Source organism: Diceros bicornis, chromosome 8 (genome assembly GCF_020826845.1).
Source record: "Diceros bicornis minor isolate mBicDic1 chromosome 8, mDicBic1.mat.cur, whole genome shotgun sequence".
NCBI classification, from domain to species: domain Eukaryota; kingdom Metazoa; phylum Chordata; class Mammalia; order Perissodactyla; family Rhinocerotidae; genus Diceros; species Diceros bicornis.
Genome location: NC_080747.1, coordinates 32,289,229 through 32,303,984, shown reverse-complemented (window position 1 = coordinate 32,303,984; position 14,756 = coordinate 32,289,229). Strand labels below are relative to the sequence as shown.

Sequence of the window (14,756 nt, the reverse complement as noted above, 5' to 3'; positions counted from 1 at the left end):
ATGCCCAGTCTTCCCATGAAAGAGTCCTATTTGCTTATCTTTTTTTTTCCTGAGGAAGATTTGCCCTGAGCTAACACCTATTGCCAGTCTTCCTCTATTTTGTGTTTGGGTTGCTGCCACAGCATGGCTGCCGCCGAGTGGTGTAGGTCCACACACGGGAACTGAACCTGGGCTGCCGAAGTGGAGCGCACTGAACTTAACCACTAGGCCATGTGGCCATCCCCCTATTTTCTTATCTTAATAGCTGTGGCCTAAGGGTCCAGCTTTCACTCAGCCTGCATCTAGGTGCTGACTGAGATCCTCCCATTTGGGACACTGACAGATCTTGGCATACCCTCAATACTGGGAGCCACTAAGAACAAGGAAGGCTGCTCAGACAATCACAAAGTTTTGAGAGACAACCAAGAGTTAGGGCAGGGTTGAATGATAAGGCTCATTTCCTACACGAGACCACTCCGAGACTGGGAGAGGTGGCTGTTTTATCTAATGCATTGGAACCAACACAGAGTCAAAGAAAATGAAACAGGAATATGTTCCAAATGAAAGAATAAGATCAAAACTTCAGAGAAAGACCTTAATGAAATGGAGATAAATGATTTACCTGATAAAGAGTTCAAAATAATGGTGATAAAGATGCTTACCTAGGTCAGGAGAACACTGTATGAACAAAGTGAGAATTTCAACAAAGAGAAAGAAAATATAAGCAAGTACCAAACAGAAATCATAGAGCTGAAAAATACAATAACTGAATTGAAAAACACAATAGAGGGATTTAATAGCGGATTAGATAAAGCAGAAGAAAGGATTAGTCAACTTGAAGACAGGGCAGTGGAACTCATCCAATCAGAGCAGCAAAAAGAAAAAATGAAAAAGAATGATTATAGCTTAAGGGACTTATGGGATAACGTCAAGCATACCAATATTCAAATTATAGGGGTCCCAAAGGAGCAGAGAGGAAGGGGTAGAAAACCTATTGGAAGAAATAATGGCCAAAAACTTACCTAACCTGGTGAAAGAAACAGACATCCAGATCCAGGATGCCTAGAGAATTCCAAATAAGATGAACCCAAAGATACCTACACCAAGATGCATTATAATTAAATTGCCGAAAGTTAAAGACAAGGAGAGAATCTTAAAAGCAGCAAAAGTAAAACAACTTGTTATGTACAAAGGAACCCTCAAGACTATCAGCAGATTTTTCAGCAGAAACTTTGCAGGCCAGAAGAGTGGCACCATATATTCAACGTGCTGAAAGAGAAAAACTGCCAAATGACAATAGTCTACCTAGCAAAGCTGTCCCTTATAATTGAAGGAGAGATAGAGTCTTTCAGACAAGGAAGGTCAAAGGAGTTTATCACCACTAAACTGGCTTTACAAGAAATGTTAAAGGGACTTCTTTAAGCTGAAACGAAAGGGTGCGGCTTAATAGGAAAACATATGAGAGTGTAAATCTCAATGGTAAAGGCAAATATATAATTAAATTCAAAATAATCTAATGTCATAATGGAGGTGGGTTAATCACTTATAAACCTAGTATGAAAGTTAAAAGACAAAAGTAAAAACTATAATTATTAATGAATACACAAGATAAAAAGATATAAACTGACATCAAGAACATAAAACCTGGGAAGGGGAGAGTAAAAATGTAGAGCTTTAGAATGTGGGAACTTAAGTTCTTCTCAACTTAAAATAGACTGTTATGGGCCAGCCTCGGTGGCCTAGTCGTTAATGTTCAGTGCGTTCCACTTTGGCAGCCTGGGTTCAGATCCCAGGTGCTGACCTACGCCACTCATCTGTTGGTGGCCATGCTGTGGCAGTGGCTCACATAAAAAAGAAAAAGAAGCTTGGCAACAGATGTTAGCGCAGGGCAAATCTTCCTCAGCAAAAACAAAAAAAAAACTATTATAAACATTTTATGTAAGCCTCATGGTATCCACAAAACAAAAACCTATAGTAGATAACACAAAAAATAAAGGAATCTCAGCATACCCCTACAAAAAAATCAACAAAGACTATAATGAGAGACAAAGGTCATTATAAAATGATAAAGAGGTCAATCTACAAGAGGACATAATATTTGTAAATATTTATGCACCCAACATATGAGCACCTAAATATATAAAGCAAATATTAACTGACCTAAAAGGAGAATAGCAATACAATAATAGTAGGGGAGTTTAATACCCTACTTTCATCAATGGATAGATTATCCAGACAGAAAAATAAGGAAACACTGGACTTAAATGACAGGTTAGACCAGATGGACTTAAAAGACATTTACAGAACATTCCATCCAAAAGTAGCAGAATACTCATTCTTCTTAAGTGCACATAGAGAACATTCTCCAGGATAGAGCATAGATTAGGCCACAAAACAAGTCTTAATAAATTTAAGAAGACTGAAATCATACCAAGCATTTTTTCCAACCACAATGTTATGAAACTAGAAGGCAATTATAAGAAGAAAACTGGAAAATTCATAAACATGGAGATTCAACAACATGCCATTGAACAACCAATGGGTCAAACAGGAAATCAGAAATAAAACGTACCTTGAGACAAATGAAAATGGAAACACAACATACCAAAACTTATGAGATGACGCAAAAGCAGTTCTAAGAGGGAAGCTCATGGTGCTAAATGCCTATATTAAGAAACAAGAAAGATCTCAAACAACCAATCTAACCTTACACCTCAAAGAAGAAAAAGCTAAACCCAAAGTTAGCATAAGGAAGGAAATAAAGATCAGAGCAGAAATAAATGAAATAGAGACTAAGAAGACTATAGAAAAGATCAATGAAACCAAGAGATGTTTTTTTCAAAAGATAAACAAAATAGACAAACCTTTAGCTAGATTCACCATGAAAAAGAGAGAGGACAAAGTCAGAAATGAAAAAGAATTGTTACAACTGGTACCACAGAAATACAAAGGATCATAAGAGACTGTTATGAACAATTATACACCAAAAAATTGGACAACTTAGAACAAATGGATAAATTCCTGGAGACATACAACCTACCAAGACTGAATCATGAAGAAATAAAAAAATCTGAACAGATCAATTACTAGTAAGGAGATTGAAACAGTAATCAAAAACCTCCTGACAAACAAAAGTCCAGGACCAGATGGCTTCACTGGTGAATTCTACCAAACATTTAAAGAAGAATACCAATCCTTCTCAAACTCTTCCAAAAAACAGAAGAGTAGAGAATGCTTCCAAACTCATTTTACAAGGCCAGCATTACTCGGATACCAAAACTAGACAAGAACACTACAAGAAAGAAAATTACAAGCCAATATCCCTGATAAACGTGGATGCAAAAATCCTTAACAAAATCTTAGCACACCAAATTCAACAATACATTAAAATACATAAAAATATATAAATACATACACCAAGCCCAAGTGGTATTTATTCCAGGGATGCAAGGATAGTTCACCCTCCACAAATCAATGTGATATACTGCATTCACAAAATGAAGCATAAAAATCATATGATCATCTCAATAGATACAGAAAAAAGCATTTGACAAAATTTAATATCCATTCATGATAAAAACTTTCACCAAAGTAGGTATAAAGGGAATGTACCTCAATATAGTAAAGGCCATTGATGGCAAGCTCACAGCTATTGTCATCCTCAATGGTGAAAATCTGAAAGCTTTTTCTCTAAATTAAGGAAGAAGACAAGGATGCCCTCTCTTGCCACTTTTATTCAACATAGTACCGGAAGTTCTAGCCAGAGCAATTAGGCAAGAAAAAGAAATAGAAGGCATCCAAATTGGAAAGGAAGAAGTGAAACTGTCACTATTTGCAGATGACATGATATTATATATAGAAAACCTTACAGACTCTATCAAAAAACTATTAGAATAAATGAATTTAGTAAAGATGCAGGATACAAAATCAATACACAAAAATCTGTTGCATTTCTATACACTAATAAACTATCAGAAAGAGAAATTAAGACAATAATCCCATTTACAATGGCATCAAAAAGAATAAAATACCTTGGAATAAATTTAACCAAAGAGGTGAAATACTGTCTTTACTGAATATACTGAAACTGAAAACTACAAGACCTTAATGAAAAGGAATTGAAGACGACACAAATAAATGGAAAGATATTTTGTGCTCATGGATTGGAAGAATCAATATTGTTAAAATCTTCATACTATCCAAAGCAATCTACAGATTCAGTGCAATCCCTATCAAAATTCCAATGGCATTTTTCACAGAAGTAGAACAAATAATCCTAAAATTTGTATGGAACCACAAAAAACCCCAAATAGCCAAAGCAATCTTGAGAAAGAAAACAAAGCTGGCAACATCACGCTCCCTGATTTCCAACTATATTACAAAGCTATCGTAATTAAAACAGTATGGTATTGGCATAAAAACAGGCACACAGATCAATGGAATAGAATAGAGCCTAGAAATAAACCCACACATATATAGTCAATTTATGTCAAAAGAGCCAAGATGTACAATGGGGAAAGGAAAGTCTCTTCAATAAGTGGTGTTGGGAAAACGACAGTCACATGCAAAAGAATGAAACTGAACCACTATCTTACACCATACCCAAAAATTAACTCAAAATTGATTAAAGACTTGAATGTAAGACCTGAAACCATGAAACTCCTAGAAGAAAACACAGGGGTGTAAGCTCCTTGGCATAGGTCTTGGCAATGATTTTTTGTATCTCACATCAAAAGCAAAAGCAACAATGCAAAAATAAACAAGTGGGACTACATCAAACTAAAAAGCTTCTGCGCAGCAAAGGAAACTATCAACAAAATGAAAAGGCAACCTACTGAATGGGAGAAAATCCCTGCAAATCATATATCTGATAAGGGGCCAATATCCAAAATTATATATAAAGAACTTCCACAACTCAATAGCCAAAAAACAAACAATCCAATTAAAAAATGGGCAGAAGATCTGAATAGACATTTTCCAAAGAAGACATACGGATGGCCAACAGGTGAGTGACAAGATGCTCAACATCATTAATCATCAGGGAAATGCAAATCAAAACCACAGTGAGCTCACCTCACATCTGTGAGAATGGCTATTATCAAAAAAAGACAAAATATAACAAGTGTTGGCGAGGATGTGGAGAAAAGGGAACCCTTGTGCACTGGTGGTGGGAATGTAAACTGGTGCAGCCACTATGGAAAACAGTATGGAGGTTCCTCAAAAAATTAAAAATAGAAGTACCATATGATCCAGCAATTACACTTATGGGTATTTATCTGAAGGAAATGAAATTACTATCTTGAAAAGATATCTGTACCCCAATGTTCACTGCAGCATTATTTACAATAGCTAACATATGGAAACAATCTAAGTGTCCATTGACACTGGCTAAAGAAAATGACACTGGATAAAGAAAATGTGGCACGCACACGCACACACATACATATACACAATGGAATATTATTCAGCCATAAAAAAGAAGGAAATCCTGCGACTGGTGACAAAACAGATGGACCTTGAGGGCATTATGCCAAGTGAAATAAGTCAGAAAGACAAATACTGTATTATCTTGCTTATATGTGGAATCTAAAAAAAAACCCGAACTCATAGATACAGAGAAGTTTGGTGGTTGCCAGAGGCTTGGCGTGGGGGCGGGCAGAATGGGTGAAGGTAGTCAAAAGGTACAGCCTTGCAGTTATAAATAAGTACTGGGGATGTAATGTACAGCATGGTGACTACAGTTAACAATACTGTATTGCATATTTGAAAGTTGCCAAGACACTAGATCTTAAAAGTTCTTATTAAAAAAGAATTCTAATGGGGGCCGGCCCGGTGGCGCAAGCGGTTAAGTGCGCGCGCTCCGCTGCGGCGGCCCGGGGTTTGCTGGTTCGGATCCCGGGCGCGCACCGAAGTACTGCTTGGTAAGCCATGCTGTGGCGGCGTCCCATATAAAGTGGAGGAAGATGGGCACAGATGTTAGCCCAGGGCCGTCTTCCTCAGCAAAAAAAGAGGAGGATTGGCGGATGTTAGCTCAGGGCTGATCTCCTCACAAAAAAAAAAAAAAAAAAAAAAAGAATTCTAATGATGTGTGGTGATGGATGTTAACTTATTGTGGTAATCATTTTGCAATATATACATATATCACAAATCATTATGTTGTACATGTAAAACTAATACAATGTTATATGTCAATTTTATCTCAATAAAAAATTGTGATATAATAAAGGTGTATTGTTTTAAGATGCTAAATTTGTGATAATATGCAGCATCAGAAAACAAAACAAATCAATTATAATTTCAGTAAGCTTTTAAAATAGAATTTGACAAGCTGATTCTAAAATTTCATAGAGAGATGGAAAGGATTAAGAGTAGCCAAAACAATTTTGGAGAAATGACAAAATTGGAGGAGCCACATACCTGACTTTAAGATATACTACAAAGTCACAGTAATCAAGAAGTGTAGTATTAAAATGGGACAAATACATCACTGGAAAAGAAGAGATGGTCCAGAAATAGACCCATACGTAAAACCCAACTGATTTTCAACAAAGGCACCCAAGCAGTTCAATGGAAACAGGAAAGACTTTTCAATACATGGTGTTGAAAGACTGGATATCCACTTGAGGGGAAAAAAATCTCAATCTTGACCTCACACTATAAAAAACAATTTCGAGATGGATTAAGGACCTAGAGCTTCCAGAAGAAAACGTAGGAGAATATGCTCATGCCTTGTGAGTAAGTAGTATTTCTTTTGGTGAGGAAGACTGGCCCCGAGCTCACATCTGTGACAATCTTCCTCAATTTTGTATGTGGGATGCCGCAACAGCATAGCTTGATGTGCGGTGCCTAGGTCCACACACATGAACCCCAGGCTGCTGAAGTGGAATGTGTGAACTTAATCACTATGCCACCAGGCCGGCCCCAGCAATATTTTTTTTAGACAGGACACAGAAAGTAATAACTATAAAATTTAAAAATTGATAAATTATAATTCATCAAAATCAAAATCTGCTCATCAAAAGACACCTTTAAGAATTAAGAAGCCACAGAGTGGGAGAAAATATTTGCAAAATATATCTGACAGAAACTTGTATCTAGAATATATAAATAAAGAACTTTTACAAATCAATAATAAAACGACAACCACCCAGTAACAATGAGAGGAAAGAACAGTTGTGTCAACAGATGGTGCTGGGACATCTAGATATCCACATGCAAAAGAAGGAAATTGGATCCCTACCTCACACGAAAGTTAAATGTATCAAAGATGTAACTATAAGAGCAACAACTACAAAACTCTTAGAAGGAAACATAGGTATAAATTTTTGTGACCTTGGATTAGGCAATGGTTTCTTAGATATGATACCAAAAGCATAAGCAACCACAGGAAAAAAAAATAAATTGGACTTCAAAATAAAAACTTTTGTATATCAAAGGATACTATTGAGAAAGTGAAAAAATACTTCCACAGAATAGAAGGTATTTATAGCAAATCATATATCTGATAAAGGACTTGTATCTAGAATATAAATGAATTCTTATAACTCAACAATAAAAAGACAGATTACCGGTTACAAAATGGGCAAAGGACTCAACAGACAGTTCTCCAAAGAAGATATACGACAAATGGTCAATAAACATATGAAAAGATGCTCAACATCGTAAGTCATTAGGGAAATGCAAGTCAAAACCACAGTGTGATACCACTTCTCACCTACTAGGATGACTGTAATCAAAAAGGCAGACAATAACAAGTGTTGGCAAGGATGTGGGGAAACTGGAACCCTCATATGTTGCTGGTGGGAATGTAAGTTAGTGCAGGTGCCATGGAAAGCAGTTTGGAGTGGCAGAGGAATGGCAGACAGGCCAGTAGAGGTGCAGCATAGTGAGCAGAGGCGGCTGGGGCCAGCTTCTATAGGGTCTTGCTGGCTCTTTGCTTTTGTAGGTGCAATAAAAAGCCCCCGGAAGGTTTTGGAAGGGAACAAGATACACTGGAGGTAGACTGAGAGGACTTTCCCACAGACTGGGTGATGGGGGTGACAATAAGATGAATCAAAAATAATGCCTAAGTTTCCATCCTGACTGACTGGTTGGCTGGAGCTGCTATTTACTGAGAGAGGGAAGACAGAGAGAGCAGGTGGTGTGGGAAAAACCTAGAGTTCTGTTTTAACAGGTTAAGTTTGAGATGTTGTGTCAGGGACTAATCTGACTTTTTCCTTTAGTTAAAGAATCTCCTGACTTTTGGCAGAGGTTTTGGCTTCCCAACTAGATACTACATTTCCCTGCCTCCCTTTGCAGTACATGTGGCCATATGAGTAAATTCTTGCCAATGGAACGATCGTGGAAGGGGTATGTGCAGCTTTCACGTGACAAAAATGAGAATTGGAAAGGAAAAGAAATGGGGAGTTTTCAAATCTCTGGAAGCCAAAATATTTTACAATATATTCTCCTGAATTATAGAAGTTAACTCCATTGTTATTAGCTGGCTCTAGTTTTAATAGACTGATTAAAAAGAAGCCCATGTGATTTGATAAAATACATTCTAGTTGGAATCCATGATGCTGCTTGGCCAAATAATCTTTGTCACTATGGAGACTGTACAACTTGCATTTTAGCATTTAAAAAAAAATATATCAAAGGTTTGTTGTTAAATTGCTCAAATCTGACAAGTTATGTAATGCAGATAAAGGAGCCAGTGTGAATACAGACTGTAAAGTTGTGTGTCCTCTGTGGACTCTCGTGCCCTGGAAGATGAGTGGATGGTCTGGCACTTACCCGCTCATGCCACTCACTGCTCCACCTCTGTTCGCAGGTACTGGGTACAGTCCGAGATTTTTTTCAGTTGAGCAAAGTTTAATCTTTCTGAACACATAGGACACGTGCTTTCAGTGTTTAACATGCTGTTTGGGGAAGGGAAGACAGAGTAGATTAAATATATAATATTCCTTTACCTTTGGGCTATTCTAATGTGAAAAACATTCCTATCTACACCTCTTAAATCATGTTCACCATGCAATTTAAGAATTAGGAATATTGAGTCTCATGCAAGATCCCCTTTAAGGATAATGTTCTCAAAGGTCATAAAAGGTTCTTCCAAGAAGACAATTTGAGTCTTTAGAAATCTTTAGGCATATGAACAAAAAGGAGCTTTCAGAATAAAAGAGTGGCTGAATGAAAGGTCTATTTTTGGATAAATTTGTGTGACCTAGTGAATCGATGCATACTTACATCTTAAATTCTGAGTATAGAGCAGGGAAGTCGCAATGTGGACACACCGTCCAGTCATCCTTCAACATATGTCGACCCTAGAAACAGTATATTTAAGAGTAAGATTCATCTTTATTTTAAAAACTCCCACAATTATTCAATTATAATAATTGGATTACAGTTAAAAGCCAGACCTCCAAATTATGAAATTATTGATAGTTCACAAAGGTGGGTAATTGACTAGAAAGAGATAGCATCAAAAGGACTAAAGCCAGATTTTTTTTTTGTGTGTGAGGAAGACTGGCCCTGGGCTAACATGTATGCCCATCTTCCTCCACTTTATATGGGACGCTGCCACAGCATGGCTTTTGAAGCAGTGTGTTGGTGTGCGCCTGGGATCTGAACCGGCGAACCCTGGGCCGCCGCAGTGGAGCGTGCGCACTTAACCGCTTGCGCCACCAGGCCAGCCCTAAAGCCAGATTTTATCAGATTCATGTATAAAAGAATAGCCTTTAATTTTGTGAAATCATTACGTACCTAAATTTATTTCCCTTTAAAATAAAGCTTATATTAGTCTAATGATGAACAAATAATCTGATATTTTAAAGTTTTTTAATAATAGGTCTTAATATTAAAATTAATAATAAAAACCAGCACTTATTAAGTGCTACAGCATGCCAGGTATTGTACTAAGGCTTCATACACATTCTCTCATCAACCTGCAGTTTCTCTCAATAGACAGGGATTGTTATGGATGGACCGAGCAAGGTAAAGCAAATTGCACCAGGTTATATAGCCAGTAAGTGGCAGGAAAAGGATTTAAGCCCAGGACTGTCTGATCCCCAAGTGTGTGCTATACTGCCCTGTGGTGCCTTCTTGGTATTCACTTAGATTATTATATGTTTTTAATATAACTTGCAACTTTATTGACCGTGAAATTATATGCTATATGTTGCAGGGAATTTGAGGGATAAGACAATTTCAGAAGTGAAGAAAATGTTGACACACATCAAGTATTCAAATGGGTTATAAATACATATATGCAAAGAAATGAAAATTATTATAAAGAAACTTACTGTTGCAATGCAATATGGGATGTTATTTTTACATTCAGGACAGAGGAGTTCACACTCTGGGAGAAGAAATTCGCAGAATGGACATGGGGTTGTGGCCTCTTCTGTCTCGGATGTATCGGGTCTCCTGTGAGGAAGAATCATGTATCATTTAAAAACAACACTTGACTTTTCATGTAAGATGGACAGTACAGAGAAGGCATATTTGGAAAACTAGGAACATATAACACGCCTACTTCTTCAGAGTCAGACTCTGAGACTAGAAATACCCTACAGGCTCACCCTCAGCCCACGCTCCAGCTCAGGGAGGAAAAGGAGGAATTAGGATTGATCAGATTGTAGCATTACATGGGCCACGTTTGGGAGTTGGAGTTCATGGCACATTAAATGGCAGAAAACATGGGTGGGTCTTGCTGTCTCCTCTCTTCCTGTGCCAATGAGCTTGCTATTTCTCTGTCTCTCCCTTTTGTGTACTGAATTGGTAAAGGCTATCCAGCGCCGTCCAACAGAACTTTCTGTGACAATAGCAATATTCTAATTCTTTGTTCTCCAGTACGGTAGCCATGAGCCACATGAAGCTTTTGAGCACTTGAAATATGGGTATTGTGAGGAACTAAATTTCAAATTTTGTTCAATTTTAATTTAAATAGCTACATGTGGCTAGCAGATACCATATTAGACCTCATAGCTCTAGAACACTCTAGCGTGGGAGAGAATGACTAGCATCTCTTCCAAGCTAGCACCTAGGCCAGTGTGGCGCTAAGCTGTCAGGGTAAATGTGCTCCAGCATTTTCTCCCCACCTCATTCTCCACGCTGGCAGGTATGTTGGGTCAGACTGATTTGGTCTGAAGCTACTGAGGCTTATCAGCTTTGAAAAAAGAGCGTGTTCCATGTAGCCCTATCCAGCTTAGAGTTCTCTGCCATGAGCCCAGCTCACAATACGGTATTTGCTTCCATTGGCCATTGCTGGTGCAGCCGTCTCCCTTGGCTGAGGTCTGGGTCAAGATTCAGATATACCTGCGTCCCCTGGTCATAACGGGTCTAACAGGTACCCCAAATGTCATCACTACTTTGGATGAGTGGTAGTACAGAATTACCACAGGATTGCAATTAGTTTTTCCTTTTGTAAACACTAGTGCTACTTTTTCCTAGTTTTCCTTTAGAAAACCAGACCACTGACTGCTTTCTGAAGTGAGGACCTGTCTTAACGTGCCTTCGGAACTACACAGAGTTTGGAAATGAACTCTTCTGGCAATAGGCTGCGTAATTATCAAGTTTCTTACGCTGAGAAATAGTTACCATTTGTCCCTCGGTGGCAGACATTGCTGCCTACCTAATAGCCATTCTTTCTTTCCTCCTCGCCAACAGAACTTTGGTTTTACTCAGCAATATGCTTTGCAGCTAGAAGCAGCCGTGTGGCAGAGTACTGGCCAGTGAGATGTAAATGGGAGTCCTGGGGATGGTGTCCTTCCTACGTAAAAAGGCAAAGACCTTTTCATCTTTTGATTTCCCTCCTTCTTCCTGCCTTGAACGAGGACGTGCTGTCTGGAGTTGTGGCAGACGACCACGACTGCAACCACAAGGAGGAAACTCATGCTCTGGATGGCAGAGCTGGAAGACAGAGGGGTCTGTCCTCGTGGCATCAGGACTCAGCCCACCTGGACTGTGACGCCTTGTATGTGAGTCAAATAAATCCTGACTTGTTCAAGCCGTTGTTGGGTTTTCTGCTGCCAGTAGCTGAATGCAATCCTAATTGCTACACCCTATCCATTTTCTTATTGAATCTGCATATTAGCAGCCACATTTTGAAAAATACATTTGTGAAATGTGACTAGATAGTAGAAATAGCTGTCACTGCCTACCTGACCATCGCCTCAATCTTCTTTTTGTATTTGGCGTCTATTTTGTTGCGGTACTCGGGCCTCATCAACATAGCTGCAAAGCTGAAAGCAGAGTTCTTCAGGCCTGCCCTGTGACACTCGATCACGGTGGACGTCAGGATTGGCACAATGTCTGCAATACAAACGGGAGAGCAGAAAGCAGTGCCTCTGCCGGCACGACTCCCTCCCTGTTCAGGAGGAGAACAGGATCACACCTCTCTAAATTTGCTTTTTCTGGCAAAGAACCAGATAAGACCAGTTTAATGAGGAAAGGGCACAGCAGGGAAGTCAAGCTAACTGCTCATCAAAACATCTTTCCCCTGATCCCGTTGGAACACCAGGACCTGCACTCCCTTTTGCCTGTATCCTTCCACACCTCTGAGATACATTTTTGCGTTTTTTGCGTTTGACAGGACTGCTGATGAATGAGTAAGGGAGATTAATAACTTTATGCACTAACCCCTCTGCATGCATCTAATTGTTTCTTCTGGACAGATACCTAGAAGTTGAATTACTGGCTCAAAGAACATGACCCTTAAAAAAATACTCTCAGCACAGATTGCCAAATTGCTTCCTAGAAAGGCCATACCAATATCTATTCCCACCAGCAGTCATGAGAGCGCCTGTCTTATCGCACCCTTTGCCAGCAGGGTATACAATTATTTTAAAGTCTTTTTCATGTAACAAAAAGGAATACATTTAGAGGACAGTGTTGGCGAATTATGACCCCTGGGCCACATCTGGCTTTCTGACTGTTTTTGAATGGTCCATGAGCTAAGAATGGTTTTACATTTTTAAATGGTTGGAAAAAATCAAAAGAATAGCAGTATTTTGTGACATGTGAAAATTATATGAGGTTCAAATTTCAGTGTCCAAAAAAATAAAGTTCTATTGGAATCCAGCCATGCTCATTCATTTATGTACTGTTCATGGCGAAATGGCAGAGCTGAATAGTTGGAACAGAGACCATATGGCCCCAAAGCCCAAAACATTTGATATTTGGCCCTTTACAGAAAAAGTCTGCTGACCCCTGTCAGAGAATGTGACAAAATCTATTCACTGAAGAATGATATAACAACATGTCTTTTAGAATAATGGAAACTTTATCAGAGGCAATGGCCTATAGTGGTGGAGAATGGAGTCAGACTTTTATTAGCTGACAGTGTGATCCTGGGTGAGCGTTCCTTCACTTCTTTTGCTCCAGTTTGCTTATCTGTAAAATAGGGAAAATGATCATGGTGCCCATGTGTGCAATCTCGAGACTCTTATCCTTAGAAAGACCTGATTGAAAGGCTGGTCCTTGGCTGGCATCTGGGAACTTGGATTTTGGGAGATTTCTCACTATTTCCAGAACTGATGAGAGTGGCTCACTGTGCCTAACTGTTTGTACAAACAATGTGGTTTATGCTGAACACCTGCTTTCTGGGAGTCTGGAAATTTGGTACATGCCAAGCAGGGGGTGCCCATGTGACCAGCCCCCAGTACAACCCTGGGCACTGAGTGTCTCACGAGCCCCCTGGTAGCTACCGTTTTACACGTGTTGTCCCACAGCTCACTCCTGGAGGAGTTAAGTGTATCCTGTGTGACTCCACTGGAGGAGACTTTTGGAAGCTTGTGCCTGGTCTCCTCCAGACTTTGCCCCATGCGCCTTTTTCCTTTGCCAATCTTGCTTTGTATCCTTTTGCTGTAATAAATATTAGCCTTTAGCACTACTATGTGTTGAGTTGTGTGAGTCCTCTCAGTGAATTATCAAACCTGGGGGTGGTCTTGGGGACCCACCTTATACCACCTCATGGGGTGGTTGTGAGGATTAAATGAGTTAATATACGTTGAGAGCTTAGAACAGTGGCTGATTGAGTTAGTGAGCAGAGATCTCATAATGCTATACTAACGCAGAAAGGTGGATTATAGCTCTTCTCAGACAGTACTTACGTGACGGAAATTTGCTAATGTTGTTTGCCACCCGAATAAGCATACGTGCCCCTTTCATATGATCTCCATTTTTCACATGAATCTGAAATACATGACATATTTTACTCTTCTTAGAGACTTTGATTAACTCTAATTCATGCTTTATTCCCCCAAATAAACAACTCCTTGATTGTGACCCTGAATAGGGTTGTCCTGAGATCCCTGCAGCCTTACTTGGCTAATGCTACTTGAGATTTCTCTTGATTTCTCCTCCGTCCATCCAGCTGCTGCCGCCTGGCACTTGGCCTCACTGGTCTCACCCCTACTCTATGCTCTGCTCTTAACTTTGCCCTAAACCACTTGACGTGAGTTCAAATCCCTGGTCCATCTCTTACTGGCCATTATTGGAGGACTAATAATACCAACTTTACCAAGTTGTTGTGAGATCTGAAAGGTGAGTCAGGCAGAAAGAGAGAGGATTCCTTGTTAAGGAAAAGGGCACTGCCTGTGGTAAGGCAAAGGGGCAGCGATAGCTGGAGGGGCCTGAGATCAGGTAAGCACAAGTGGGGTGCGATGCAAGGAGGGGTGCACTTGGGATGAGATGAGGCTGGGGAGTTGGCAGGGCCAGGCCACGTCGTCACTGCAGTCACCCAGGTAAGAGGAGGTAGCCCACAAAGGTGGGGCCGTGGGGATGGAGAGAAGGAG

General features: G+C 39.5%; 1 protein-coding gene across 4 annotated transcripts in view; it reads right to left on the bottom strand.

The window, feature by feature from the left end:
* WDR19 (WD repeat domain 19) overlaps nt 1–14,756 on the bottom strand; it is a 92,396-nt gene that overhangs the window by 2,409 nt on the left and 75,231 nt on the right. For 3 of the 4 annotated variants that reach the window (XM_058546897.1, XM_058546893.1, XM_058546894.1), the window contains 5 exons: nt 14,073–14,154; nt 12,123–12,273; nt 10,263–10,386; nt 9,208–9,284; nt 8,755–8,879 (listed from right to left, as the gene is read on the bottom strand). In XM_058546897.1, the coding sequence (XP_058402880.1) occupies nt 8,768–8,879; nt 9,208–9,284; nt 10,263–10,386; nt 12,123–12,273; nt 14,073–14,154 (546 nt within the window). In that variant the 3' untranslated portion in view covers nt 8,755–8,767. Of the gene's footprint in view, nt 1–8,754; nt 8,880–9,207; nt 9,285–10,262; nt 10,387–12,122; nt 12,274–13,106; nt 13,354–14,072; nt 14,155–14,756 lie in introns of those variants that run through there. The other variant, XM_058546895.1, reaches the window with a different exon arrangement.